Source organism: Oryx dammah, unplaced genomic scaffold (genome assembly GCF_014754425.2).
Source record: "Oryx dammah isolate SB20612 unplaced genomic scaffold, SCBI_Odam_1.1 HiC_scaffold_10, whole genome shotgun sequence".
NCBI classification, from domain to species: Eukaryota; Metazoa; Chordata; class Mammalia; order Artiodactyla; family Bovidae; genus Oryx; species Oryx dammah.
In genome coordinates this window covers 37,021,727-37,045,282 of record NW_024070194.1, presented here as the reverse complement: position 1 = coordinate 37,045,282, position 23,556 = coordinate 37,021,727, and the positions used below count along the sequence as shown (strand labels likewise).

Genomic DNA, 23,556 nt, shown 5'->3' with positions numbered 1-23,556 from the left:
AAAGTAATATTACAAAATTTATAGCAGCCTCATCTATGCCCCAACTTATAAGCAGCTCATGTAGAAGTTAAAGGTGGGGGATTGGATTGTTAATATATTTTTAATAAGGCAGAATTTTAAAAAATGAAGGGTGTCCTCCAAACTACTGTATTTTATCATTATTATGTATATAGGGTTTTTGCATATTGTATTTTACACTGATTTAAGTGAATTTTATAATATTTTAAGTCATTTGAAAGTCAGATATAAGAGTTAAATTAACACTATACAGAAATCACTGACAGATTTTAAAAACTGTTTTAGATCAAATCTCCCACTTCCTCTTGGCTGATTCATGATCTAATATTCACATGTCTTTAAAACCCATGTTAGGGCATAAAACTATATATTTGGATTCTATGGGTGGGTTTTGGTATGGGGTTCACTTTGTTTTTTAAATTATGTTGTGGGAAACAACTGAGATAACACCTGCCTAGAAAAGAAGTATAACACTTGAGCCAGCATTCAATATTCATTTTGTGGAGAAATGATTTGCAACTAGTGCTGCCTGCACATGATTTCTTTGTCATTATAAAGAGTTCATGTCTTATAATCGAGTAGTTCATGACTGGTTCTTGGTCCAGCTTTGCTACTCAATACCCCTGGTGTCACAGAACACATCTCTGACATCTGGTATTGTAAAGTATGTGTATTCTACTCACCAGTTTTTCAGAGTATTTGCACACTTTAGGTTTTCATAGGATCACTAAATACTAGAACTAGAAGGGATCATCAGTAAGAGACCATCTGGGCTCACAACATGTGTGTTCTTTAAAACTTTATAACAGATTTGCATTCTGTAGAAAGTAGAAGTCTTATTAAAGAGTACATACATTTTTATGTAGTTTTAAACAGTATGTTTATACATATTTTACCTCATGCTTTCCCCCCATAGCAGACTTCATCTGTATATACTCTTGTACTTGCCCTGTGGTATTTTATGTTGATTTGCCATCATTTCTTTAGCTGTTCAGTTTTTGGTTACATTGAATGTGTTTCTTTTTTTCCCGCTATCATAAATGACATTGCTTTGAACATTTTTCTAACTGGCATTATAATGGCACACCTGTGTGGACAGCTGAGTTGGTGTGGTGGCTCTGAGTACTGACCCTTCATAGTCTGCAGTTGTGCAACTGCAAAGTGTCTGTGCTTAGCAGTCTGATTTGGGAACCAGTCTTTTTTAAGGTTTAGTCTTTCCCCTAGAGTTGGATGCAGTGTAAGTAGGAGGAGAATGGCCTTAGGAACAGCCAAATAAACGTCTGAATAATTCACAAGTAGGTTTGCATTTTGGCTATGGTGCTGCCAATTGTTATACAGCTCCCTGCTAATCTCCTTCCCCAAATAATACCCTTATTGAGTTGTAACTGTTTGCAAGTATAGCCAATCAGTGAGTATAAAAAGTGATCTTAACTGGAGGAAACTGAGAGCAGAGAGGCTTTAGCAGTTTCCCTAAGATTGCTCATCTGTCCAGGATTTGAACCTGGGCAGCCGGGGCAGCTTCAGAGCCGACTCAAGAAGAGATAGATCCTCTTTGGCATGTGTTATTTCCTTTAGAAAGAGAAACAAGTAGAAAGTAATACCAGAAGCAAAACCTAGCTCTTGTCAGCATTTGGGAACAGTTTTGCATTGTCTCTGAGCGGTTGAAATTAATTTGGGATAGAGAGAGAGGATTTTAGGTGGGGAATAACATGACTTATAAAAAGATTACTTTGACTTCATTGTATTAATAGAATATATTGTAGTGAGACAAGAATCAGTTCAGTTCACTCACTCAGTTGTGTCCGACTCTTTGTGATCTCGTGGACTGCAGCACACCAGGCTTCCCTGTCTGTCACCAACTCCCGGAGCTTGCTCAAACTCTTGTCCATCGAGTCAGTGATGCCATCCAACCATCTCGTCCTCTGTCGTCCCCTTCTCCTGCCTTCAGTCTTTCCCAGCATCAGGGTCTTTTCCAATGAGTCAGTTTTTCACATCAGGTGGCCAAAATATTGGAGTTCAGCTTAAGCATCAGTCCTTCCGATGAATATTGAGGATTGATCTCTTTTAGAATGGACTGGTTGGATCTCCTTGCAGTCCAAGGGACTCTCAAGAGTCTCCTCCAACACCACAGTTCAAAAGCATCAGATCTTCTGCACTCAGCTTTCTTTATACTCCAACTCTGTCACATCCATGCATGACTACTGGAAAAACCATAGCTTTGACTAGATGGATCTTTGTTGGCAAAGTAACTTCTCTGCTTTTTAATATGCTGTCTAGGTTGGTCATAGCTTTTCTTCCAGGGAGCAAGTGTCTTTTAATTTCATGGCTGGTCACCGTTGCAGTGATTTTGGAGCCCAAGAAAATAAAGCCTCTCACTGTTTTCATTATTTCCCCATCTATTTGCCTTGAAGTGATGGGACCAGATGCCAGATATTAGTTTTCTGAATGTTGAGCTTTAAGCCAGCTTTTTCACTCTCCTCTTTCACTTTCATCAAGAGCCTTTTTAGTTCTTCACTTTCTGCCATAAGGGTGGTATCATCTGCATATCTTAGGTTATTGATATTTCTCCCAGCAATCATGATTTCAGCTTGTGCATCATCCAGCCCAGCATTTTGCATGATGTACTCTGCATATAAGTTAAATAAGCAGGGTGACAGTATACAGCTTTGGCATACTCCTTTCCCTATTTGGAACCAGCCTGTTGTTCCATGTCCAGTTCTAACTTGCTTCTTGACCTGCATACAGACTTCTCAGGTGGCAGGTCAGGTGGTCTGGTATTCCCATCTCTTTCAGAATTTTCCACAGTTTGCTGTGATCTACACAGTCAAAGGCTTTGGTGTAGTCAATAAAGCAGAAATAGATGTTTTTCTGGAACTCTCTTGCTTTTTTGACGATCCAGTGGATGTTGGCAATTTGATCTCTGGTTCCTCTGCCTTTTCAAAAACCAGCTTGAACATGTGGAAGTTCACAGTTCATGTACTGTTGAAGCCTGGCTTGGAGAATTTTGAGCATTACTTTGCTAGCGTGTGAGATGAGTGCAATTGTGTGGTTGTTTGAACATTCTTTGGCATTGCCTTTTTCTTTGGGATTGGAATGAAAACTGACCTTTTCCAGTCCTGTGGCCACTGCTGAGTTTTCCAAATTTGCTGGCATATTGAGTGCAGCACATTAACAGCATCATCTTTCAGGATTTGAAATAGCTCAACTGGAATTCCATCACCTCCACTAGCTTTGTTCATAGTGATGCTTCTAAGGCCCGCTTGACTCTGCATTCCAGGATGTCTGGCTCTAGGTAGGTGATCACACCACTGTGGTTATCTGGGTCATGAAGATCTTTTTTGTATAGTTCTTCTGTGTATTCTTGCCACCAAGAATAGAAGCAAAGAAACCAAGTTAAAGAACTGGTAAGTAAGGTGAGAAATGATGGTAGCTTAGAATTGAAATGAATGGATTTTGGATTTTCTGGAAATCCATAAATGGCACCAATTTATGGATTGGATGTAGGGATTGGGGTGAGGGAAAAGTTGATCAGGGATAGTTGAGTAACTTAGTGGATGATGGTTTTATTTGAGATGGAAAAAACTGGAGAGTATAGCTTTGTGGAGGGAAAATCCACCTGTTAAAAATTTTAAGTGAGCAGTGAAGTGGGTCACTAGTGCTAGTTGGTCCTAATTAGAGAGGTTAGGGCCTGAGATATAAATTTGTAATCCACAAATAGGTTTTTTTGTTGTATTCCCTGTGGCTGAGCTGGTAAAGAACCTGCCTGCGATGCAGGAGACCCCAGTTCAATTCCTGGGTTGCGAAGATCCCCTGGAGAAGGGAAAGACTACCTACTCCAGAATTCTGGCCTGGAGAATTCCATGGACTGTATTATATTAGTCCATAGGGTCACAAAGAGTTGGACACGACTGAGCAACTTTCACTTAATAACTTCACCTGATGATATAGAAAAGAATTTTAAAGCTATTGTTGTTTATGTGGATTAGGTAACTGAGTTACCAAAAATAAAAAATTCAATTAAAAAGTAACCGAGTTGCCCTTTAGAATAAAATCAACTCTCATATGGCTGTCTTAAAAGTTTTATGTCCTTCAGAGGTGATGGTGGCTTTGTAGGATGACTGAGAATGTCCTTTCCTTTTCCAGTTGTTTGGAAGAGTTTGAGAAGCACGGGTGTCAGCTCTTCCTTGTGTGTTAGGTGGGGCTCCCCAGAGAAGTCATCCAGGCCTAGACTCTTGTTTGCATGGAATTTATTGTTGTTTTTAAATTGCATATTGTATTTCACATCTAGTGATCTGTCTGTTCAAATTATCTAATTCTTCACTTAGTTTCAGTGGGCTATGTATTTCTAGAAATTTGTCCATTTCTTTTAAGTTGTTTGTTTTGTTGACATATAACTAACTGTTCATAATATTTTCTTTAACAGTATTTTGTATTTCCATGGTATTGGTTGTTACTTCTCCTCTTTCATTTCTTATTTTGTTTAGTTGTATTTCTTTTTTCTTGGTCAGCCTGGTCAGAGGTTTGTTACTTTTGTGTATCCTTTCAAAAAACTAGTTCTTGGTTTTATGATTTTTTTCTTAATTCCTTGTGTCCTCTCTGATCTTTATTATTTCTTTCTATCTTCCAGCTTTCAGTTCTGTTTATTGTTTCTTTTCTAATTCTTCAGGTGATAGATTAGGTTGTTTATTTGAGATTTTTTTCTTCTTTTTTTGTGGAAGTCTTGTATCACTATGAACTTCCCTCTTGGAACTGCTTTTGCTGCATCTCATAGTTTTCGTATGGTTGCTTCATTGTCATTTGTTTAGAAGTAATTCTAAATTTTCTCTTTGATTTCATTGTTGACCCAGTGGTCTCCTAGTAGCATGTTGTTTAGTCTCTGCAGTTGTTTTTTCCTCTTTTCTCTTTCTGTGGTTGATGTTCTATGCTATTGTAGTCAGGAAAGATGCTTGAAATAATTTCTGTTCTATTCAGTTTTTTGAGGCTTGTTTTGTGCCCTAGAGATTGTTCTATATACTCTTAAAAAGAATGTGTATTCTGCTTTTTTTGGATGTAACATCCTGGAAATATCAATTAAATCTAATTGTTCTGTTTTGTCATTCAAGATCTTTGTTGCCTTCTTATTTTCTGTCTGAAATATCTATCCATTTATGTCAGTGGAATGTTAAAAGTCTACTGTTACTATATTCCCATCCATTTTTTCCATTTATGTCTGTAGTGTTTGTTTTATGTATTAAGTGCTCCTATATTGGGTGCATATATGTTAACAAATATTATGCCTGCCTCTTGTGTTGATTATTTTATGTGTCCTACTTTGTCATTCTTTGTGGTTTTTGTTTTGTCTGTTTTGTCTGATATGAGTATTGCCAACTCCACTTTCTTGTCATTTCCATAAGCATAAAATGTCTTTTTCTGTCTCATTTCCAGTTTGTATGTGTCTTTTGCCCTGAAGTACTCTCGTATAGGTAGCATACTGTAGGTTCTTGTATTATCAGTCTGACACTGTCTTTTGATTGGAACATTTAATCCATTGACATTTAAAGTAATTATTGATTAGTATGTATTTATTGCCATCTTAAACCTTGTTTTGCAGTTAATTTTGTATTTTTTCTTTGTTTCTTTTTGTTTTTCCTTTTGTGGTTAATGGTTTTCTTTCATTATTATTCTTGAGTCCTTTTTCTTTTTTTTGTGGTTTTTGTGAATCCATTGTATTTTTTTTTGATGTGTGGTTACCCTGGTTTTCCAGTATTTAACCCATAACTGTATCTACTTGCTTTATACTGATGGTCATGTAAGCTCAAACACATTTTTAAAGATGTACATTTTTTTACTCCCCTTCCACCCATTTTTCATAACCTTTTAAGTGAGAACTTTTTTAAGATTGTCAGTGATTTAAAATTGTCTTTTTAATAACAGAAGTACTGAAAAATTCTTATTGTGTGTAATTCTTATAGAAATAAAACTTGATTGCTTAAACCTATATAATGCAAATTGGTGGCATTCATTTTTAGTCTGTCAGGTGGTATTTCACAAAAATGAAAGCCTCCTTCACCAAGTGCTCATGGTATGTTAACAAGAATTTCTTTGAGTTTTCTGCAACCTGAACTGCTGAGTGCCAAGTGAACAACTTCCTACTGCTTTTATCGATTTACTTCTGTGTACACCTTGGTGTCATCTAGCCTTCCCTGGACATGAATGAAATGATGTACTAGATCCAGTTCTTTTCTCAGTAAGTTAGGTCTTCCCTGGTAGCTCATCTGGTAAAGAATCCGCATGCAGTGTAGGAGACCCCAGTTTGATTCCTGGATTGGGAAGATCCCCTGGAGAAGGGAACAGCCACTGTTGTTGCATGGACAGAGGAGCCTGGCAGGCTACAGTCCATGGAGTTGCAGAGTCGGACACCACTGAAAGACTTTCACTAGGTCAGTTAAGTGGTGTTTCCTAGCAACAGTGCACTCTTAAACCTATGTTTGTGTTTGCATCTTTGAGAGAGCCTGCAGATCCCCCAATTTGAGAGAGTCAGTGGTGCATTTACTGCTAGGATGGTTTCCCAGACGCTTGAAGAGTGGGCGGCATGTGGGCATAAGAGAGTTGTTCTACACAGTTGAGAGGGATGGCCTTACAAAGCATGATGAGATTTGGAAATCGGGGGAGGAGAGTGTAGAACAGTCAGATTGAATTGCTATCATCATGTTTAAGTAGAATTCCTAAACTTTTTTTTTTAATCAAAAACTAACAGTCTTTTATAAAATGTTAGAAGTCCACCAGCTATAACTTGTAGGTTAACGTAGAAAAATCTCTCACAAAAGAATTAACAGAATTATTTTGTTTTCAAAATGTCATATTTGAATCATAGTAAGCAAGAATGCAGAGTTCCAAAGAATAGCAAGAAGAGATAAGAAAGCCTTCCTCAGCCATCAATGCAAAGAAATAGAGGAAAACAACAGAATGGGAAAGACTAGAGATCTCTTCAAGAAAATTAGAGATACTAAGGGAACATTTCATGCAAAGATGGGCTCGATAAAGGGCTTGAAATGGTATGGACCTAAAGCAGAAGATATTGAGAAAAGGTGGCAAGAATACACAGAAGAACTGTACAAAAAAGATCTTCACGACCCAGATAATCACAATGGTGTGATCACTCACCTAGAGCCAGACATCCTGGAATGTGAAGTCAAGTGGGCCTTAGAAAGCATCACTACGAACAAAGCTAGTGGAGGTGATGGAATTCCAGTTGAGCTATTTCAAATCCTGAAAGATGATGCTGTTAATGTGCTGCACTCAATATGCCAGCAAATTTGGAAAACTCAGCAGTGGCCACAGGACTGGAAAAGGTCAGTTTTCATTCCAATCCCAAAGAAAGGCAATGCCAAAGAATGTTCAAACTACTGCACAATTGCACTCATATCACATGCTAGCAAAGTAATGCTCAAAATTCTCCAAGCCAGGCTTCAACAGTACATGAACTGTGAACTTCCACATGTTCAAGCTGGTTTTCGAAAAGGCAGAGGAACCAGAGATCAAATTGCCAACATCCACTGGATCGTCGAAAAAGCAAGAGAGTTCCAGAAAAACATCTATTTCTGCTTTATTGACTATGGCAAAGCCTTTGACTGTGTGGATCACAGTAAACTGTGGAAAATTCTGAAAGAGATGGGAATTCCAGACCACCTGACCTGCCTCTTGAGAAACCTATATGCAGGTCAGGAAGCAACAGTTAGAACTGGACATGGAACAGCAGAGTGGTTCCAAATAGAAAAAGGAGTACGTCAAGGTTGTATACTGTTACCCTGCTTATTTAACTTCTATGCAGAGTACATCCTGAGAAATGCTGGGCTGGGTGAAGCACAAGCTGGAATCAAGATTGCTGGGAGAAATATCAATAATCTCAGATATGCAGATGACACCACCCTTATGGCAGAAAGTGAAAAGGAACTAAAAATGCCTCTTGATGAAAGTGAAAGAGGAGAGTGAAAAAGTTGGCTTAAAGCTCAACTTTCAGAAAACTAAGATCATGCCCCTCTGGTCCCATCACTTCATGGGAAATAGATGGGCAAACAGTGTCAGACTTTATTTTTTTGGGCTCCAAAATCACTGCAGATGGTGATTGCAGCCATGAAATTAAAAGAGGCTTATTCCTTGGAAGGAAAGTTATGACCAACCTAGATAGCATATTAAAAAGCAGAGACATTACTTTGCATCCGTCTAGTCAAGGCTATGGTTTTTCCAGTGGTCATGTATGTGAGATGTGAGAGTTGGACTGTGAAGAAAGCTTAGCGCCAAAGAATTGATGCTTTTGAACTGTGGTGTTGGAGGAGACTCTTGAGAGTCCCTTGGACTGCAAGGAGATCCAACCAGTCCATTCTAAAAGAGATCAGTCCCGGGTGTTCACTGGAAGGACTGATGCTAAAGCTGAAACTCCAATACTTTGGCCACCTCATGTGAAGAGTTGAGTTGTTGGAAAAGACCCTGATGCTGGGAGGGATTGGAGGCAAGAGGAGAAGGGAACGACAGGGGATGAGATGGCTGAATGGCATCACCAACTCGATGGACAGGAGTTTGAGTGAACTCTGGGAGTTGGTGAAGGACAGGGTGGCCTGGCGTGCTGTGATTCATGGGGTCGCAAAACTAAGTGACTGAACTGAAGAAAAAGAATCTCTTATTCAGAGAACAAAGCTTACGGATGTTGAAGTAAGTTCAGACCCCTTGTGGTGCTGGTGGCCCGGGGTCATGGGGTGCAGGATAATTGCATTCCTCATGCCGAAAGAAGGGCTTCATTTGGGAGCTTTTGGGGGTCCCTGGCCTGGGCTGCAGGTGTTGATTTTCTTTCTTTGTTTCTCTTACTCTTTCTGTTTTTTTTTTAACCAAAACTTTTGAACATCTGCAGAAATATAGTAATAAAACAAACCTCAGTGTGCCCATTTTGACTTGAACAGTTCCCGCCCTTGTAGTTTGCTTCTATTTTTTTTTTCCTCCCCTCTGCACACATGGTTTTTGAAAGTGTTATGTCTATATGTATTTACTTCTTTATTTTCAGGCCAGGTGTGTTTTAACGCAAACCCCAGACAGCATAAGCTGTTCACCAGGAACCCTTCAATATACATCTCTTAATGGACACCATTCCAGTTTTGTGCCTAGCATGATCATTACTGAATACCCACAACTATAAAAACCTAAGAATTTTAAAGAACACATTTTTACTGTTGTTTCCCTTTGGGGAGAATATATATGTTAACTCCTTTGGTTGCCACCATTCCATGAAATGCAATTCAGAGACTGCTGAAACGGTATAAAAAGCCAAAGTTTGTAGTGACTTCTTCTGGCTGGGATAATAATGTTAGTTAGTTTTCTATTGGATTTATGAGAATAAGAAAAATACCAGAAAGATCTCCTGTGTTATGTGTGTGTTTGGACTCTGGGTGCCATTTGGACTGTCGGGCCTGAGGAGATGGCCACTGGGCAGGTCTGCCGTGATTCGGATTTGGGACTTGAGTGGCAGGGACATGTGACTGCTGTGCGAGGGTTATTTTTGGGATCTGGGTGTCGGCTTCTCGTCAGAAACCATAGAAAGTTAGTGGGAGATGCACTTGTGGAGGCTCAGAAAGCAACAGGCGTTGTTACGTGAGTTTTTGAACTTTTGAACATGGGTTGTTGCTTCCGCAAAGAATTAAGTAGTGACAATGACAGTGAAAAAACTGGCCTGTTAAAAAAATCAGTGGAGGAGAAGGAACCGGAGAGCAAGATAAGTACAACTTTATCTTCATTATTCAGTGCCTTTGGAGATGAGGAGCTTCCCGGTGGCGGACGCAGGGCCAACCTGTGGGCTGGGGTTTTGGCAAGGCTGGCACGCAGACAGGGCCCAGCGCCTGGGTGGTTGCTGGACTCCTCTCCCATGTCCGGGCTCTTTACTGGGTCTGTACATGTAGGTGAGGCTGACGGGAACCCTGACGTCACTGCTGTGGGGCACAGTGGTGAAGGTGCCCGGGGCTCTCCTTTTGGGGGCCTTCCTGCTGGTGAGGGGCCCTGCTCTCTAGCCCCGGCACCCTCTGACCAGGGCCTTGGCCACCACCCTCCCTGCCACTGCCCAGCCACCTGGGAAAGCTCCGAGGTGGGGAACAAGGTGCTGGTCACTGTTCATATTGGTAGTGCTGCTGACTCCTCAGATCTGAGTGGTGAGGAGAGGGCAGCTGGAGGTCTTGTTTGTGGTGACTGCAAACGGTATAGGAATTCCCGAAAGAGCAGATTTTACAGTATTTGTGCTGTTGATCCTGACGGCCCAGAAGGTGGAGATGAGCTGTGTGGTCATGCGTGTGAAACAGCTACAGCTCCCCAGAGCTGTCCAGCTGTCACCTCCGAGGGGGCCCACAGAGGGGCCCAGCTGCCAGACAGTGCTGGTCATGGGCCTGGGGGGTTGGAGGCCCCTGGGGCAAAGTTGCCCCTGCAGGGCAGGCCACTCCCAAGAGAGAGAGAGTGGGCTCTCGGTGAGAAAGCTCAACCTCGCTCTGCCCTGGTGAGTGACAGTGACCCACCCTGTGCCCCAGACGTTGGTGCCTTGCTGGCACAGACCTTCGCCAGCTTCCCTGAAGCTGACACAGAAAGGAGCACATTCCGTAATGTGGGCACACTCCCCACCTTAAACATCCACACAGACACTGACTGCCTAGTGAGTGCATGCACCATCCCTGAAGGGAGATTGCGTGGCAGTTCACAGCCTGGGGGTCTGGTGACTGATTCACAGAGTACTGTAATCAGTGGCGCTTCACATGTTGAGAGAGATGGTGATTGTGGGACCGTAACAGCTCATGCAGATCAGAGTTTAAACTCTGGAAGGGATGGAGCAAGTAACTCTGCAAAAGCACTGAAAGGCAGCGATTGTTCCAGTTTAGATGTTAGTAGATCAAACTGCAGAATCCTTTCCGTAAGTCGAGATAGAATCAGTTTAAGTTCAGGAAAATGTATCGCTTCAGGGACCTTTGGATTTCTTCCCACTCATGCGAATTTCCAAGAGCCAGCCCCTCACAGAGGCGACGGCCCAGGGCCCTTGGTGCTTGAGGAGCAGCGCCCTGGAGACTGCACTGTGGAAACTGGATGCGGCTCGCATGCATACAGGGCTGGCTTGTCTTTGCCGTCTCGGAACCATCCATCTTACCAGGATGAGGGTGACACTAGCGTTTTGAAAGATGACGCTTGTGGGAAGAGGACTTCTGAGTGGAGAGCTGCTGCCCAGGTGGACCTGAGTGTGAACACCAGCGCCAGCAAGGCCTGGGCCCAGGGCCGCAACGTGGTGTGTGCAGTGCGGGCAGCAGCCGGGCCAGGGATGTCCCAAGACTCGCGGGGAGCACCTCCACGCAGCAAGTCCCTCCTTGGCTCCAGGTGGCCTGCAAGTGACCTAATTTCCTCTGCAGATGTTTTCACCTGCGCCGAAGAGGAGAGTGAAACAGAGGGTGAGATGTGTGTGAAGAGCTCAGGGAAGGACCCTCATAGACCAGAGAGTGCTAAGCAGGAACCCCCGAGAGCCAGTCACAGGGACACCGGGACAGCTGCCACAGAGAGGGTCCAGGGAGACCCCCGAACAGCCTTTGACTGGGAAGCAAATGCACAGAAACGCACGGCAGTGCCCAGTCAGGGTGTGCTTGCTTGTGTCAGTTCCGGTGAAGCAAAGAATCTTGACTTTGAGACAGCTCACACAGGAAGGAACGGTACCTACCGAGTGAATGACGGCAGCCATGAGGATCTCAGCCTTGCACCACCTGTAAGCCAGAGTTCGGCCCCAGGCGCGCAGGACTTGGAAGGCCTGCGGGTGAGCCCTGTGCACAGTGGTGGCAGCCTTCTGCCAAAGCAGGTTCTCTCCCAGTCAGCTGGAGACGCTCCTGAGGCCTCTGGTGGGCGCGCATCAGGGTTGAGAGAACCAGAGCTGACGGGTGGAGAGGAGGAGGAGGCACTCCGTCTGCAGGAAGGCGGTGGCGGCCCCGGCACTGCCAGCCACGCAGCCCTGTGTGGGACAAGTGTACACGCATGCCCTTTCAGCCAGAGGAGCGCCAGGCCCACGGCACAGGGACCTGCCTTACAAGGGGACAAGGGCTTGGTGGTCTCTGAAAGAGTGGAGTTAGGGGTTTTTCGTGCAGCGTGCTCCTGCGTGACTGGTATTTACCCTGCCCAAGTGGATGGGCCGCAGGGGATTCCTGTTGTCCCTTATGACAGCAGGGAGGTGGCTGTCCCAGATTGTGAGTACCCTGCCCTGTCACTTGTGTCTGAAGAGCTGCCTGAGGGAGATTTGCAGAGCCCCCCAGGGCATCAGCACCCCCAGTTTCTGAGTGCACTTTCCTGCTACCCGATGGCGGAGCTGGCAAGTCAGGTGTTTTCTGAGGGTCCAGCAGATGGTTGCAGATATCAAGTGGGCTGTCCATGGACTGATGCAGTCACGAAAGACACCTTAGAAGATGAGCACAGCTTTAGTGAGGACCTGCACCGTAAGCCCCAGGACCTGCAGATGTCTTTGTTTTGGATGGAAAAGCCTCCTTTTCAGCTACCAGTGGCAGAAGATACTGTCATTTGGGGATGGCAAGAGACAGGTGCCCACTTAGTAAGTATGCTGTATCAGTTTTTATTGTGTGATGTGCTAATCTTTCATTTTGCTTTTTAACTTGGAATTAACAAAGATTTATTCTAAACAATTGTTTGTTGTCTCAATGTTGTTATAAAACGAAGTTAGTATAGCATCAGTTTAATCATTTCCAAACTGCAGAGTATGGATTCGGTTCCCTCTTAGTGTACTGAAGCTAGGATCTACATGTGGACTTGGAGCACTAGTGCCTAGGCATGGCCTTCTGTGGAGCCTACCCTGCCCTATCTTCATCCATCCTGTCCTCGCCACTGGCTCCTTGAGGAGCGGAACAAACATTTGGCCCATTGGATGTTTAAAATCACTGCAAAAGGTTACACTTGGAGAACACAGAGGAGTTGAAATCTCTGCTTTCTACTGCTTTTGCATAGCAGCCGTCCAGGGAGGTACTCTTGGTGCTTTTAACTGGCTCCAGGATGTCGGTTCCCTCTTCTCATCAGAAACACCTGCAGGGCTCTGGGAACCTCACCACTCAGGCCCCACTGGTTTGGGAGAACCAAACCAGCACGTGATCCTGCACCAAGCAGGTCGTTTGAGCATCTTCCTAGAATTTCTGTAATAAATGCAAACTTTGAAGAAACAGGAAGTTAGTCTTGTTCTTGATGCAGTCCTTTGGGCACGTATGCTTGTAGTAGCAAAATTGCATTCATTCAGTCTGCTTACTTTTAGTGGTTTTTGTTGTATTAGGCAAGAGAAATAGTAATAGTGAACAGATAGATGTGGCTCAAATATTATGCCTATTATATGGAAACAAGCAAGTAGAAATTAAATTCTGTAATTTATCCACTAACCTTTCTTTCCATTCCATGCTCAGATTTGGGAGTTTTTCCCAAAACAGTTATGTTCAGGTTAATCAGTTTTATTCCTACAGTAGTTCTGGAGGTGAGCACCACTTAACCGCTTCCCTCAGTGGACATGGCCGACAGCTGGCCCCAGCGGTCCACACCTGTCCCTCAGGTGGAGCACACATGGCTCCTGCTCCTGCACGGGAGGGTGAGGTGCGTGTGCGCTGCTCTGAGGTAGCTGTCAGCTGTGCCATGTGCTTGGCATTGTGCTCACTTGACACACTACACTTACTGGTACTGCTTTTTGGTCAAAACTCCAGTCCTCAAAGTGCTCTGCAGACATCTCATTAAGCTATAAGTAGCTGCTATTATGCTGTTTTACAGGTAACAAGCCAGAGTTATGGATGTCATGATTGTGACGTCTTTGAATTGCTCTGAGTTGCTAAACTTGGTGCCAATCCAGGACTCGTCCAGGCTCACTTAAACTTTAGAAAATGAGCACTTCTTTCCATTTCGTATCTCACCTGTCTTATATTCTCCATCTGCCTCCCCCTCCTTTGATACTCGGTGTTCTGGTTCCTACTCACTAACTTGTCAGTAGGATGATTTTATTTCCTGGCCAAAAGATGTAAGTTTGTGAGTTGGTAGGTTATTTATTTTTGTTAATACAGCATAGCACTGAGGGGTAGTGTTTCTTTGAGTGTCAAAATTTGGGGATACTGCACTCTTGAAAGAGTAACACGGGTCATTTGCGTAGAATGGCTTCAGAATGTGGCCATTAAGGTCAGCTCACTGCTAGTTCTGCCAACTATTGCTTGGCCATGAGTTTTCAGGGAAAAAAATAAGACTTAGGAAGCCACACAGATGAAACTGGAGTTGTTGATAATCAGTTGGAGGTCCCTGTGACTGCAGAAAAATAGCTGCATTTTGAAGAAATGTGTTTAGTACAAGTTGTTTCTCATGTGAGTTACAAGAAGTTAATGAGCTCTTGATAAATGTTTTGTTTTCTTGATATTAGAACAGAGTTTTCTAATTAGGATCATTTTTGTGGGCGAGTTACTTAACCTTCCTCTGCCTTGGTTTCCTTACTTGTGTCATGAGGCTGTCATGACTCAACTCAGGTGCGTGCGTGGGGTGTGCCTGGCACCCATCTGGCTGTCACATCTCCGTTCTTGCATCCCCGTCATACCTCAGAATATCCCTCGAATCCTGACTGACTGCTGGAGATTGTGTGAAGCCCCTGATGCCTGATTTGGATTTGAGTGTTTCCTGCTGTAGAAGTAGTCAGTTGTGCACAGGTAGTGTTCCAGTCAGCTGTGGCATAAAACCTTGCACAAGTTGTCAAATAGTAGAAAGTATAATTTTATGTTATTACATCATGAAACATTGGTTCCTCCCACATGTTTCTCAGGCAGCTCCCTGCTGGGCTCAGGACTCCAGGTGTCAGTGTGCATGCCTTAGAGTGTGCCCAGGGTGGACGCCTGGGAGCCTATGGGGAGGACAGGACATGCCTTGTGGGTGAACAGAGGGGGAGGAGCCCGAGGCCTGTGTGGCTCTCAGGATCCTGTTTGTGGGCAGTGTGCTTCCAGGAGAGAGAGAGTGAGAGAGAGAGAGAGAGTGTGTGTGTGTGTGTGTGTGTGTGCTGTAAAATGTGTGTTGGTGATGCAGTATAGCCAACTGCAGGTGGTGCTAAAAACGAGGAAGACCTCATGCAAAGTGCAGGTTGGAGTTAGGAATTTAGAGAATGTATAGTGTGTCCCTGAGGTCCAGGGTCTGTTCCGTGAGTGGAAGACTTGATGCGAGTCATGTGGGAGAACGAGACTGGGTGTAACCAGAAGAGGTGGGTTATGAGAGTATAGGAAAGAATAAAGGCATGAATTTGAAGAAAAAGAGAGCAGAGAGAAAAGGTGTAACTGCTGAGGGCAGTGGTGCCCATGAGGTGTGGAGGTTGTCTGTTACTTTGCTTGGTGCAGTCCTGTCTGCCTTGTTCCCGGACCACCTCGTGCTGTGCCCAGCACTCCCTGAGGATGCCAGAAATGTGTGTTGAAGACACGAGGGGGCGTGCAGGAGCAGAGTCCAGCAATGAGCTGGAAGTTTAGATGTCACATAAGAAGGGAGCTTGAAGACTCAGTGCTTCTTGAGGGAAACATTCTTGAAGGAGAAAGGGTACCCTGTTCTTTGCCCTGTCTGGTACTTAAAATTTAGAAGGGCTCCAGATCAGCCCTCATGTAGGTGCCTGGTTCTGGGCATGATGTTTATTGTCCATGCCTTGAGGTATGGGCAGAGGATACTCTGTAACTTTATCCACATCAGCCTCTACCTTGGTTTCGCAGTCTTCTCCCTGCAGGTGTCGATCATCCGGCCAGAGTGAATTTATTATGGTGGTTTTTAAGGTTGTTGACCCACACGTTGTTCCCTACTCGGCTCATCACGGTGCATTGGCCTTAGAGACGGCCTTTCTGGGTGGCGCCAGGAGGCTGCTCCCAGCGTGGAGCTGCTGCCTGGGCTCTGGGACCCAGCCTGTCCCCCTTTTGCAGCCCTGGCCCTGCTTGGTGGGATCGTGATGTGCAGTGCCTGGAGAATGCAGGTCTGTGGCCAGGCTTGCTTAGGAATTGGGGTGGCTGCCCCAGGACATCAGCTTCTTTTAGATTTGGGGGACTCTTCACGATTTGTAAGCAGGAGAGAGAAAATTCAAGGGTGGTGGTGGGTTTAGTGAGGTGTGCCAGGAAATACCCCAGCAGTCCCCAAGGAACACAGAGGCGTGAGCCAGCCGAGCAAATGTCTGGGAGTGTTCTGACAGACAAGCCCAGGGAGTCGAGGGCCAGTGTGTTTGGAACAGCCTGGGGGCCACGTGACTGGAAATGGCCACAGTCACAGGGTATCCGCATCTGGCGCCTCTCCACCATGACTCTTTCATTTTCTTTGGCCTTTAACCTTTAGCAGTGTTGAAGCTTTATTTTAGAGTTTTATCCATCGGTTCTCAGGTTTGCAAATCTTTGAATTGTGTTGGGTAGTCTGGACCAGAGAAATAACTGAGTCACCAGTTTGAAAAGTTGATCAAATACCCCATGAAGGCAGGACTTTCATTCCCATTTCTTGAGAGCCTTTCACTTGGTAAGAATTTGAACATCTGCTGGTGAGTGGAGTTCTGAATGCATCAACTTTGATCACTTTTGCATCTGCTGCTGCTGCTAAGTCGCTTCAGTAATGTCCGATTCTGTGTGACCCCATAGACGGTAGCCTACCAGGCTCCCCCGTCCCTGGGATTCTCCAGGCAAGAACACTGGAGTGGGTTGCCATTTCCTTCTCCAATGCATGAAAGTGAAAAGTGAGAGAGAAGTCGCTCAGTCATGTTTGACTCTTAGTGACCCCATGGACTGCAGCCCACCAGGCCCCTCCATCCATGGAATTTGCATCTGATCTCTCCCTAAAAGTATGTGTAAATAGGTTCCACCTTTTTCACATAAATTCTCTAGCATGGATGTGTTTTTAACTCTGAATTAGTAAGTAAAATTGCAGTGATTGGAATTTGGATACAAATAAACACATCGTATTTTTTCTTAGGTACCAACAGCCAAGGTTTCGGAGCTAAACCCTAATGCAAAAGTATGGGGCACTCCACTGTTACAGCTGGAAGCACGTGGAGCTGCAGACGGCGGTGTGAGCACAGTCTGGGAGGCGCCCCCTGGCCGCGGCCACCTCGGTGAGTGGGCGCGGCTGGGCCTCTGCCCTGGGCTGTAGCCTTGTTTCCTTTGAGTTCACCTTTGGGAAAGTGTTTAAGATCTGTGTCATGGTTGGTGACAGTATTTACGAATCCTGAGGTCTCTCACAGTCAAGTTGAAAAGGTCAGTAACTGCAGATGTAAGTCTCTGTTTTAAGAAAAAGCTGTTCTCCTAACCCTTCCTCTTGGGTTGAAATTCTTAATTACAGGGTTGGACACCAACGGTGATGGTGACAAAAGTCATGACAGTGTTGGGCTGTCAGATCCGCAGGAGTCAGACCAGACAGCCATGAGCACGCTGGGTCCGGACCACTCAGAGTATGAGTCACCGCCTGAAAGCAGTGAGACAGGTAAAGCTGTTTTATGATTTCATTTTCATATAGAGTATGGGCTTCTTTATGTTGCGCTTTTAGTTCTTTGTTCATTTCTTCCTCTTTTTTGTTTCTTCCTTTGTGGTTTGATGATTTCTTTGGTGGCATGCTTGTGTTCTTTTCTCTCTAGCTTCTGTGTAGCTATTGTAGGTTTTTAGATTTGTAGTTACAGTGTTCCTCATATATGTTGACCGGTAACTTTATCTACTTCTTAATAGAAATGACAGTCATTTAAGTTCAGACACATTCTAAAAGATCTACATTTTTACTCCCTTCCCCCACATTTTGTTTTTTTATGTCATTTCGCATATTCTTATCTCTCCCTTAATTGTATATAGTTGTAGTTGCTTGTACAGTTTGTATTTTAATCTGTATATGACTTGTAGTTATAGTTGCTTCTACAGTTTGTATTGTAATCTATATATGACTTGTAGTTATAGTTGCTTCTACAATTTGTATTTTAATCTGTATACTGACTTATATAAATAATCTTCAGTCCTTGCTATGTGTCTGCCTTTCCTAGTGGGGTTTCCCTTTCCTATAGGTTCTTCTTTTCCACTTCGAGAAGACCCTTCAACATTTCTTCAGTGCAGGTTTAGTACTGATGAATTCTTTCAGTTCCTTCATGTCTGAGAAGCTCTTTAATCTTTTCTTCAATTCCAAATGATTATCTTGCTGGGTAGAGTAATGGAGGTGTTAACCTTTCAGCCATTGATATGTATCCTGCCCTTCCCTTCCGGCCTGCAGAGCTTCTGCTAAAAAGTCAGTTGATAGCCTTATGGGGGTTCCCTTGATTGTAATTCCTTTTTTCTCTTGCTTCCTTTAGAATCCTCTTAAGCTGTAATTTTGCCGTTTTAATTATGACATGTCTTGGTGTGGGTCTCTGAGTTCCATCTCATTTGGAATAGGACCCTCCATGCTTCCTGTTCCTGGATATCTGTTTCCTTCTTAAGCTTTGGGAAGTTTCCAGCCATAATTTCATCAGATGCATATTTTACCTTCTCTGTCTCTCCTTTTTCTGGGACCTCTGTAATGTGATTTTAGTATACTTGATGTTGTCCCAGAGGCCCCTTAAATTATCCTTATTTTTTAAAATAGCTGAAGTGGTCCTTTGCTATTCTTATTGAGTGGTTTCCATTATTCTGTCTTCCCGATCGCTTGTGAGTTCTTTTTTGCTACTTGATCTGTTTTCAGTCCTTACACTGTTTTTCATTTCCATTATTGTATTCTTCAGCTCTGACTGCTTCTCTTTTTAAAAATTGTTTCCTAGTTTCTTGTTAAAATTCTCACTGTGTTCATGTATTCCTTTCCCAGCTTCAGTTAGCATTCTTATTACTAATACTTCGATTTTTTTATCGGCTATTTATCCCTATTCATTAGTTTTTTTCCCCTTTCATTTGAAACATACTCCTCTGTCATTGGTGCTGAAGCAGAAGCCTTGAGGGTGGGGTTAGAGCTGGTTCCATTCTCTCTAAATGTGTGCACCCCACCCCCTTCCTGCAGTGGCTTCTCCACACTAGTGGCGAGTAGGCCAGAGCACGAAGAGCTGGAGTGAGCTGGGGTGCATGCTTGGTGGCCCCAGCTCACCATCAGAGCCCCAGACAATTTCCTGTCCACTCTGTGCGCAAAGGTACTATCAGTGGCTACCGTCACCCTGTTCAGACATTGATGTGCTTTAAAAGTTCTGCCTGTTAAACCTGTCTCTAAACAATGTACCTTTCACTGGTTCCTTTGATTCTTCTGTAAACTGACTCTCCTGCTGATGCCTAGGTGAGGGGTGCCAGTCCAGGGCCCTCAGGGGAATGTAAGACCCGAACAGTTGCCGAAAGGCAGGTCAGATTTGAGTAGGAGAAGACGAGACTGATGAGAAGGCCAAGCGCCAGGAGAAGTACAGACAGGAAACGTTCATGTTGAAATTGAGTCAAACCCAGGAGGAGGTGGTTCTTTGTGAAAGGAGTATTTAAAGCGTTTCAGAAGAAAAACAAGGGAGTTCTCTTTTGGGGTGCAGGGTGTGGGCCAGCATAGAAAACCCCGTGGGTAATGGAACAGCAGTTGTTCACCTCCGATTTTGTTTCTGCCTTAATCTAGAAGGGATTTTAAGACCCCAGTAGACCTGAGGAATAGGCTGCACGCTTGTTATTGATGGTCAGATGGGCAAGGGTGAGTGCAAAGAATCAGCTCCCCCAGATTGGCTGCCAACACTTAGCAGAGCGGCTGCACAAGGACTGTGTTCAGGCCCCCATGTCACTGTCTAGAGAAGGTTGCATGACTGAGAAAGCCTGCCTTCCCTTTCTTACCACCAGCTGTAGGGTTACGTACGAAAGGTTCTTAATTAAGTACTGTGTAAGTGTTTGATGTTAACTATTTTCCCCTAGAAGAGGACCCAGAAAGACCTGGTCTGCACAGTTGCTGCTGACCTTTGTGACCACGTGCCTGTCCCTGCCTGGCCCCTCACTTCCCTCCTCATTCTGCCTGGATTACATAGACCATCATTTCAGCTACTTTCTTGCATCTAACTTCCTTCATAGTTGCTTAGCAGATGCCTCTGACTTGTTTAAATGTAATTATCTACCTACTCTGTCTGTTCCTAAGCAGATAGGCATATGTGGCTGAAGAAGACCAGTGTTGCAATGTAGAGTGGTCTCATTTTCCATTCACAGTTTCAGACTTGCAGGGGCCTCTCAGGCCCCACAGCGGTCGAGCTCCTGGATGGCCATTTCACACCTGCCAACCTCGGGGGTGTAGAGCACTAATGAGGTACCACTAGTGTACCGTAAACATCACGTTTGGAATATCCTTGCTTTCTCTGTAAGCTTTATTTTCCTTAGCTTGAAGCAGTATTCAGATCATTCTAGAACTGACTCACTGATTCTTCCATTTGGACTTTCTTGGGTAGACACCTGAGAAACCATCTGCAGTCATGGCAGAGCCTTGCCGGCTGCCACGGAGACCGCCTGTGCCTTCTCCTGCCCACACCCTGCCCCAGCCAGCCACTCATCTGCTTTCTGTCACTGCACTTTAGTCTGGAATTGTATGTAAAGAGAGTTTTACAGTATGTGCTCTTTTTGTGAGGCTTTTTTACTTACTTGTTTTGAGATTCATTCAAGTGGTAACATTTTGGGGCCTTTACTTTTTGGACCTAGTAGTATTCCATTCCATTACCTATCATAGTTTGTTTTTTTATTCACCTGTTGATGAATATTTGGATTGTTTTCAGTTGGCGCTCTTACAAATAAGGCTACAATGTACATTTATAAACAAGGCTTTGTGTGTACATCTGTTTTCATTCCTTTTGGGTAAATACCTAGGAATGGAGTAGATGGGTCGTTGGCTAGGCATTGGCTTATCTTTTTAAGAAATGGTAGAGCTGTGTTCCATAGCTGTCCCCTTGCACCCCGACTTGCGGTGGTCACAGTTTCTGCTGCTCCACACATTGCTGGCACTTGATACCATCAGTCTTTTTAATGTTAACCATTCCAGAAGTTCGGTAGTAGAATCTTCCTGTGGATTTACTTCACATTTCCCTAGTGACTAATGGTGTCATACATCTTTTCAAGTGTGTATGTTTCTTCAGTGAAGGGTCTGTTCAAGTCTTTTGCCTATTTTCTTAATTGGATTGATTTATTATTGAGTTGAGAGTTCCTTGGACAGAAGTCTTTATCAATATGTAACTTGAAATACATCTTTCCAGTCTTTTTGTGTGGCTTGTCTTTTTGTTCTCCTAATAGTATCTTTTGAAAAGTAAAAGATTAAAACCTTTTATATTGTCGAGTTATGGACCTTGCTTTTCATGTTATTCCTACAGAATTTTAATCCAGGGTCACAAATGTTTTCTGCTGTTTGTTTTTTTTTTTTTTTAATTTAAAATTTATTTTTCGCTGCACCAGCTATTCATCGCTGTGCACAGGCTTTCTCTAGTTGGGGCGAGTGGGAGCTGCTCTTGGTTGTGGCATGGACTTGCCCCTGGTGGGGTGGACTTCAGTAGTTGGAGCACTCAGGCTCAATCAGAGCTGCTCTTGGTTGCTGTGCGTGGACTTTTCTCTAGGGTGTGGACTTCAGTAGCTACAGCACTTCAGGCTCAGTAGTTGCAGCACTTCAGGCTCAGTAGTTACCGCCTGAGGGCTTAGTTGCTTTGCAGCGTGTGGAATCTTGCCACACCTAGATCAAACCCATGTCCCATGCATTGGCAGGCAGATTCTTAACCACTATACCACCGGGAAAGTAACAGTTACATGGTTTTACATTTTTTAGGTCTGTGGTCCATTTTTAATTAATTTTTGTATGTGGTGTGAGGTGTGAAGCAGAGTTCTTCCCCTCCTCCCCAGCACATGTATTAATAGATATGCAGTTGTTCCAGTAACATTTGTCAGACAGACTCTCCTGCCCTTCCCCACTGCACTGCCTTTGTCAGAATCATTTGTCCCTGAGTATGTGGGTTTGTCCCTGGACTGTCTCTTCTTCATCAGTCTGTTTGGACAACAAAACCACACTGTTTTAATCACTGTAAATAATTCTTTAAAAGCAGGTAGTATTATTTAGCCTTCCAATTTTGTTCTTTTTCAGGCTTATTTTGGCTGATCTAGGTCCTTTCCATTTCCATGCACATTCAGGTGACCTGGTCAATTTCCGTAGCGTGCTGAGATTTTTATTGGAATTTCATTGACTCTGTAGATGAGTTGGAGAAGATTGACATCTTGGCTTGCTGTCCATGATGTGGTATATGTCTGCTTGTTCAGATCTTTAGTCTCTCTTGACTGTATTTTTCACTGTATGTTTCAGTTTTCAGCCCACTGGCTTTTTGCATCTTCCGTTCAATTTATCATTAAGTATTTCATATTTTTTGGTGCTGTTTTAAAAGTGTGTGTTAGTCACTTAGTTGTGTCCGATTCTTCATGACCCCATGGACTATAACCTACCAGGCTCCTTGGTCCATGGGATTCTCCAGGCAAGAATACTATTATAAGTGGTTCTTAAAAATTCAATCTGCAACTATTTGTTACTAATAGATAGAAATATATTAACTTTTATAAATTGGTATCATACCCTGAACACTTATTAAGCTCACATATTAGTTTTAGAAACTATTTTGTAGATTCCATTGGATGTTCTACATGGACTGGTGTTATCTGTGAATAAATCCAGTTTTATTTCCTATCCAGTCTAGTTCCTTTTATTCCTTTATCTTGCCTCATTGCACTGAAAGAATTTTCATTACAGAGGTGAACAGATGTGGTAAGAGCAAATGTCTGACTGATGGGGGGCGGGGGTGGGCACTGTCTTTCACCATTGAGTACAGTGGTGCTCTTGGTTTTGTGTTTGTGGCATTTGCTGGGCGGACCAGATCCCCTTCTGTTATACGGTCTGCTGAGAGTTTTAAGGAGGAACAGTTAAAGAGGAATTTGTCATGCTTTTTCTTCATCTGTGGCAATGATTGTATTATTATTTTTTGTATTGATTGTATTTTGTGTGTGTGTGTTAAGATTAATTACATTGATTTTTAAAAAATGTTTAACCAACCTTAAATTCCTGGGGTATGCCTTACTGCATCAGGATGTAATACATTTCTCATATATTATTGGATTGGATTGGCCATAATTCTGCTTAGAATTTGTACGCCTGCATTCATGAGGGATGTTGGTCTGTAGTTTTATTTTGATGTTTTCCCTCCTAGTGAATTTTTGGGAAGAGTTTATTTCTTCCTTAAGTGAAAAATGAAGCCATCCGAATGTAGAATATTGATTGTGGGAAAATTGTCAGCTACAGTTTGTTTGTTTTTTTATATAGGGCTACCCAGGTTTATTTCTTGAGAGAGCTTTGGTTTCTTCTGTCTTTACTTACATATTTTGTCCATTTCATCTAAATTGTCCAAGTTATTGCATAGAATCGCTCACAGTACTCTATTTATCCTTTTAGTATCTATAAAATTTGTTTTTATGTCATAGCACTCATTCCTGTTGTTAGTAATTCCTGTCTTCTTTCCCCCTCTCCCCGTAGTCAGTCTGGGTAGACGTTTGTCAATTTTATTCATCTCAAAGAACCAGT

The 23,556-nt window shown here is 43.4% G+C and overlaps 1 protein-coding gene across 2 annotated transcripts in view; it reads left to right on the top strand.

The window, feature by feature from the left end:
* The window catches only part of LARP4B (La ribonucleoprotein 4B), a 56,180-nt gene that overhangs the window by 1,315 nt on the left and 31,309 nt on the right, over positions 1-23,556 (top strand). Inside the window, exons 1-3 of one of the 2 annotated variants that reach the window (XM_040247952.1) lie at positions 8,602-12,598; positions 16,987-17,125; positions 17,353-17,493. In XM_040247952.1, coding sequence (XP_040103886.1) covers positions 9,659-12,598; positions 16,987-17,125; positions 17,353-17,493 — 3,220 coding nt within the window. In that variant the 5' untranslated portion in view covers positions 8,602-9,658. Of the gene's footprint in view, positions 1-8,601; positions 12,599-16,986; positions 17,126-17,352; positions 17,494-23,556 lie in introns of those variants that run through there. The other variant, XM_040247953.1, reaches the window with a different exon arrangement.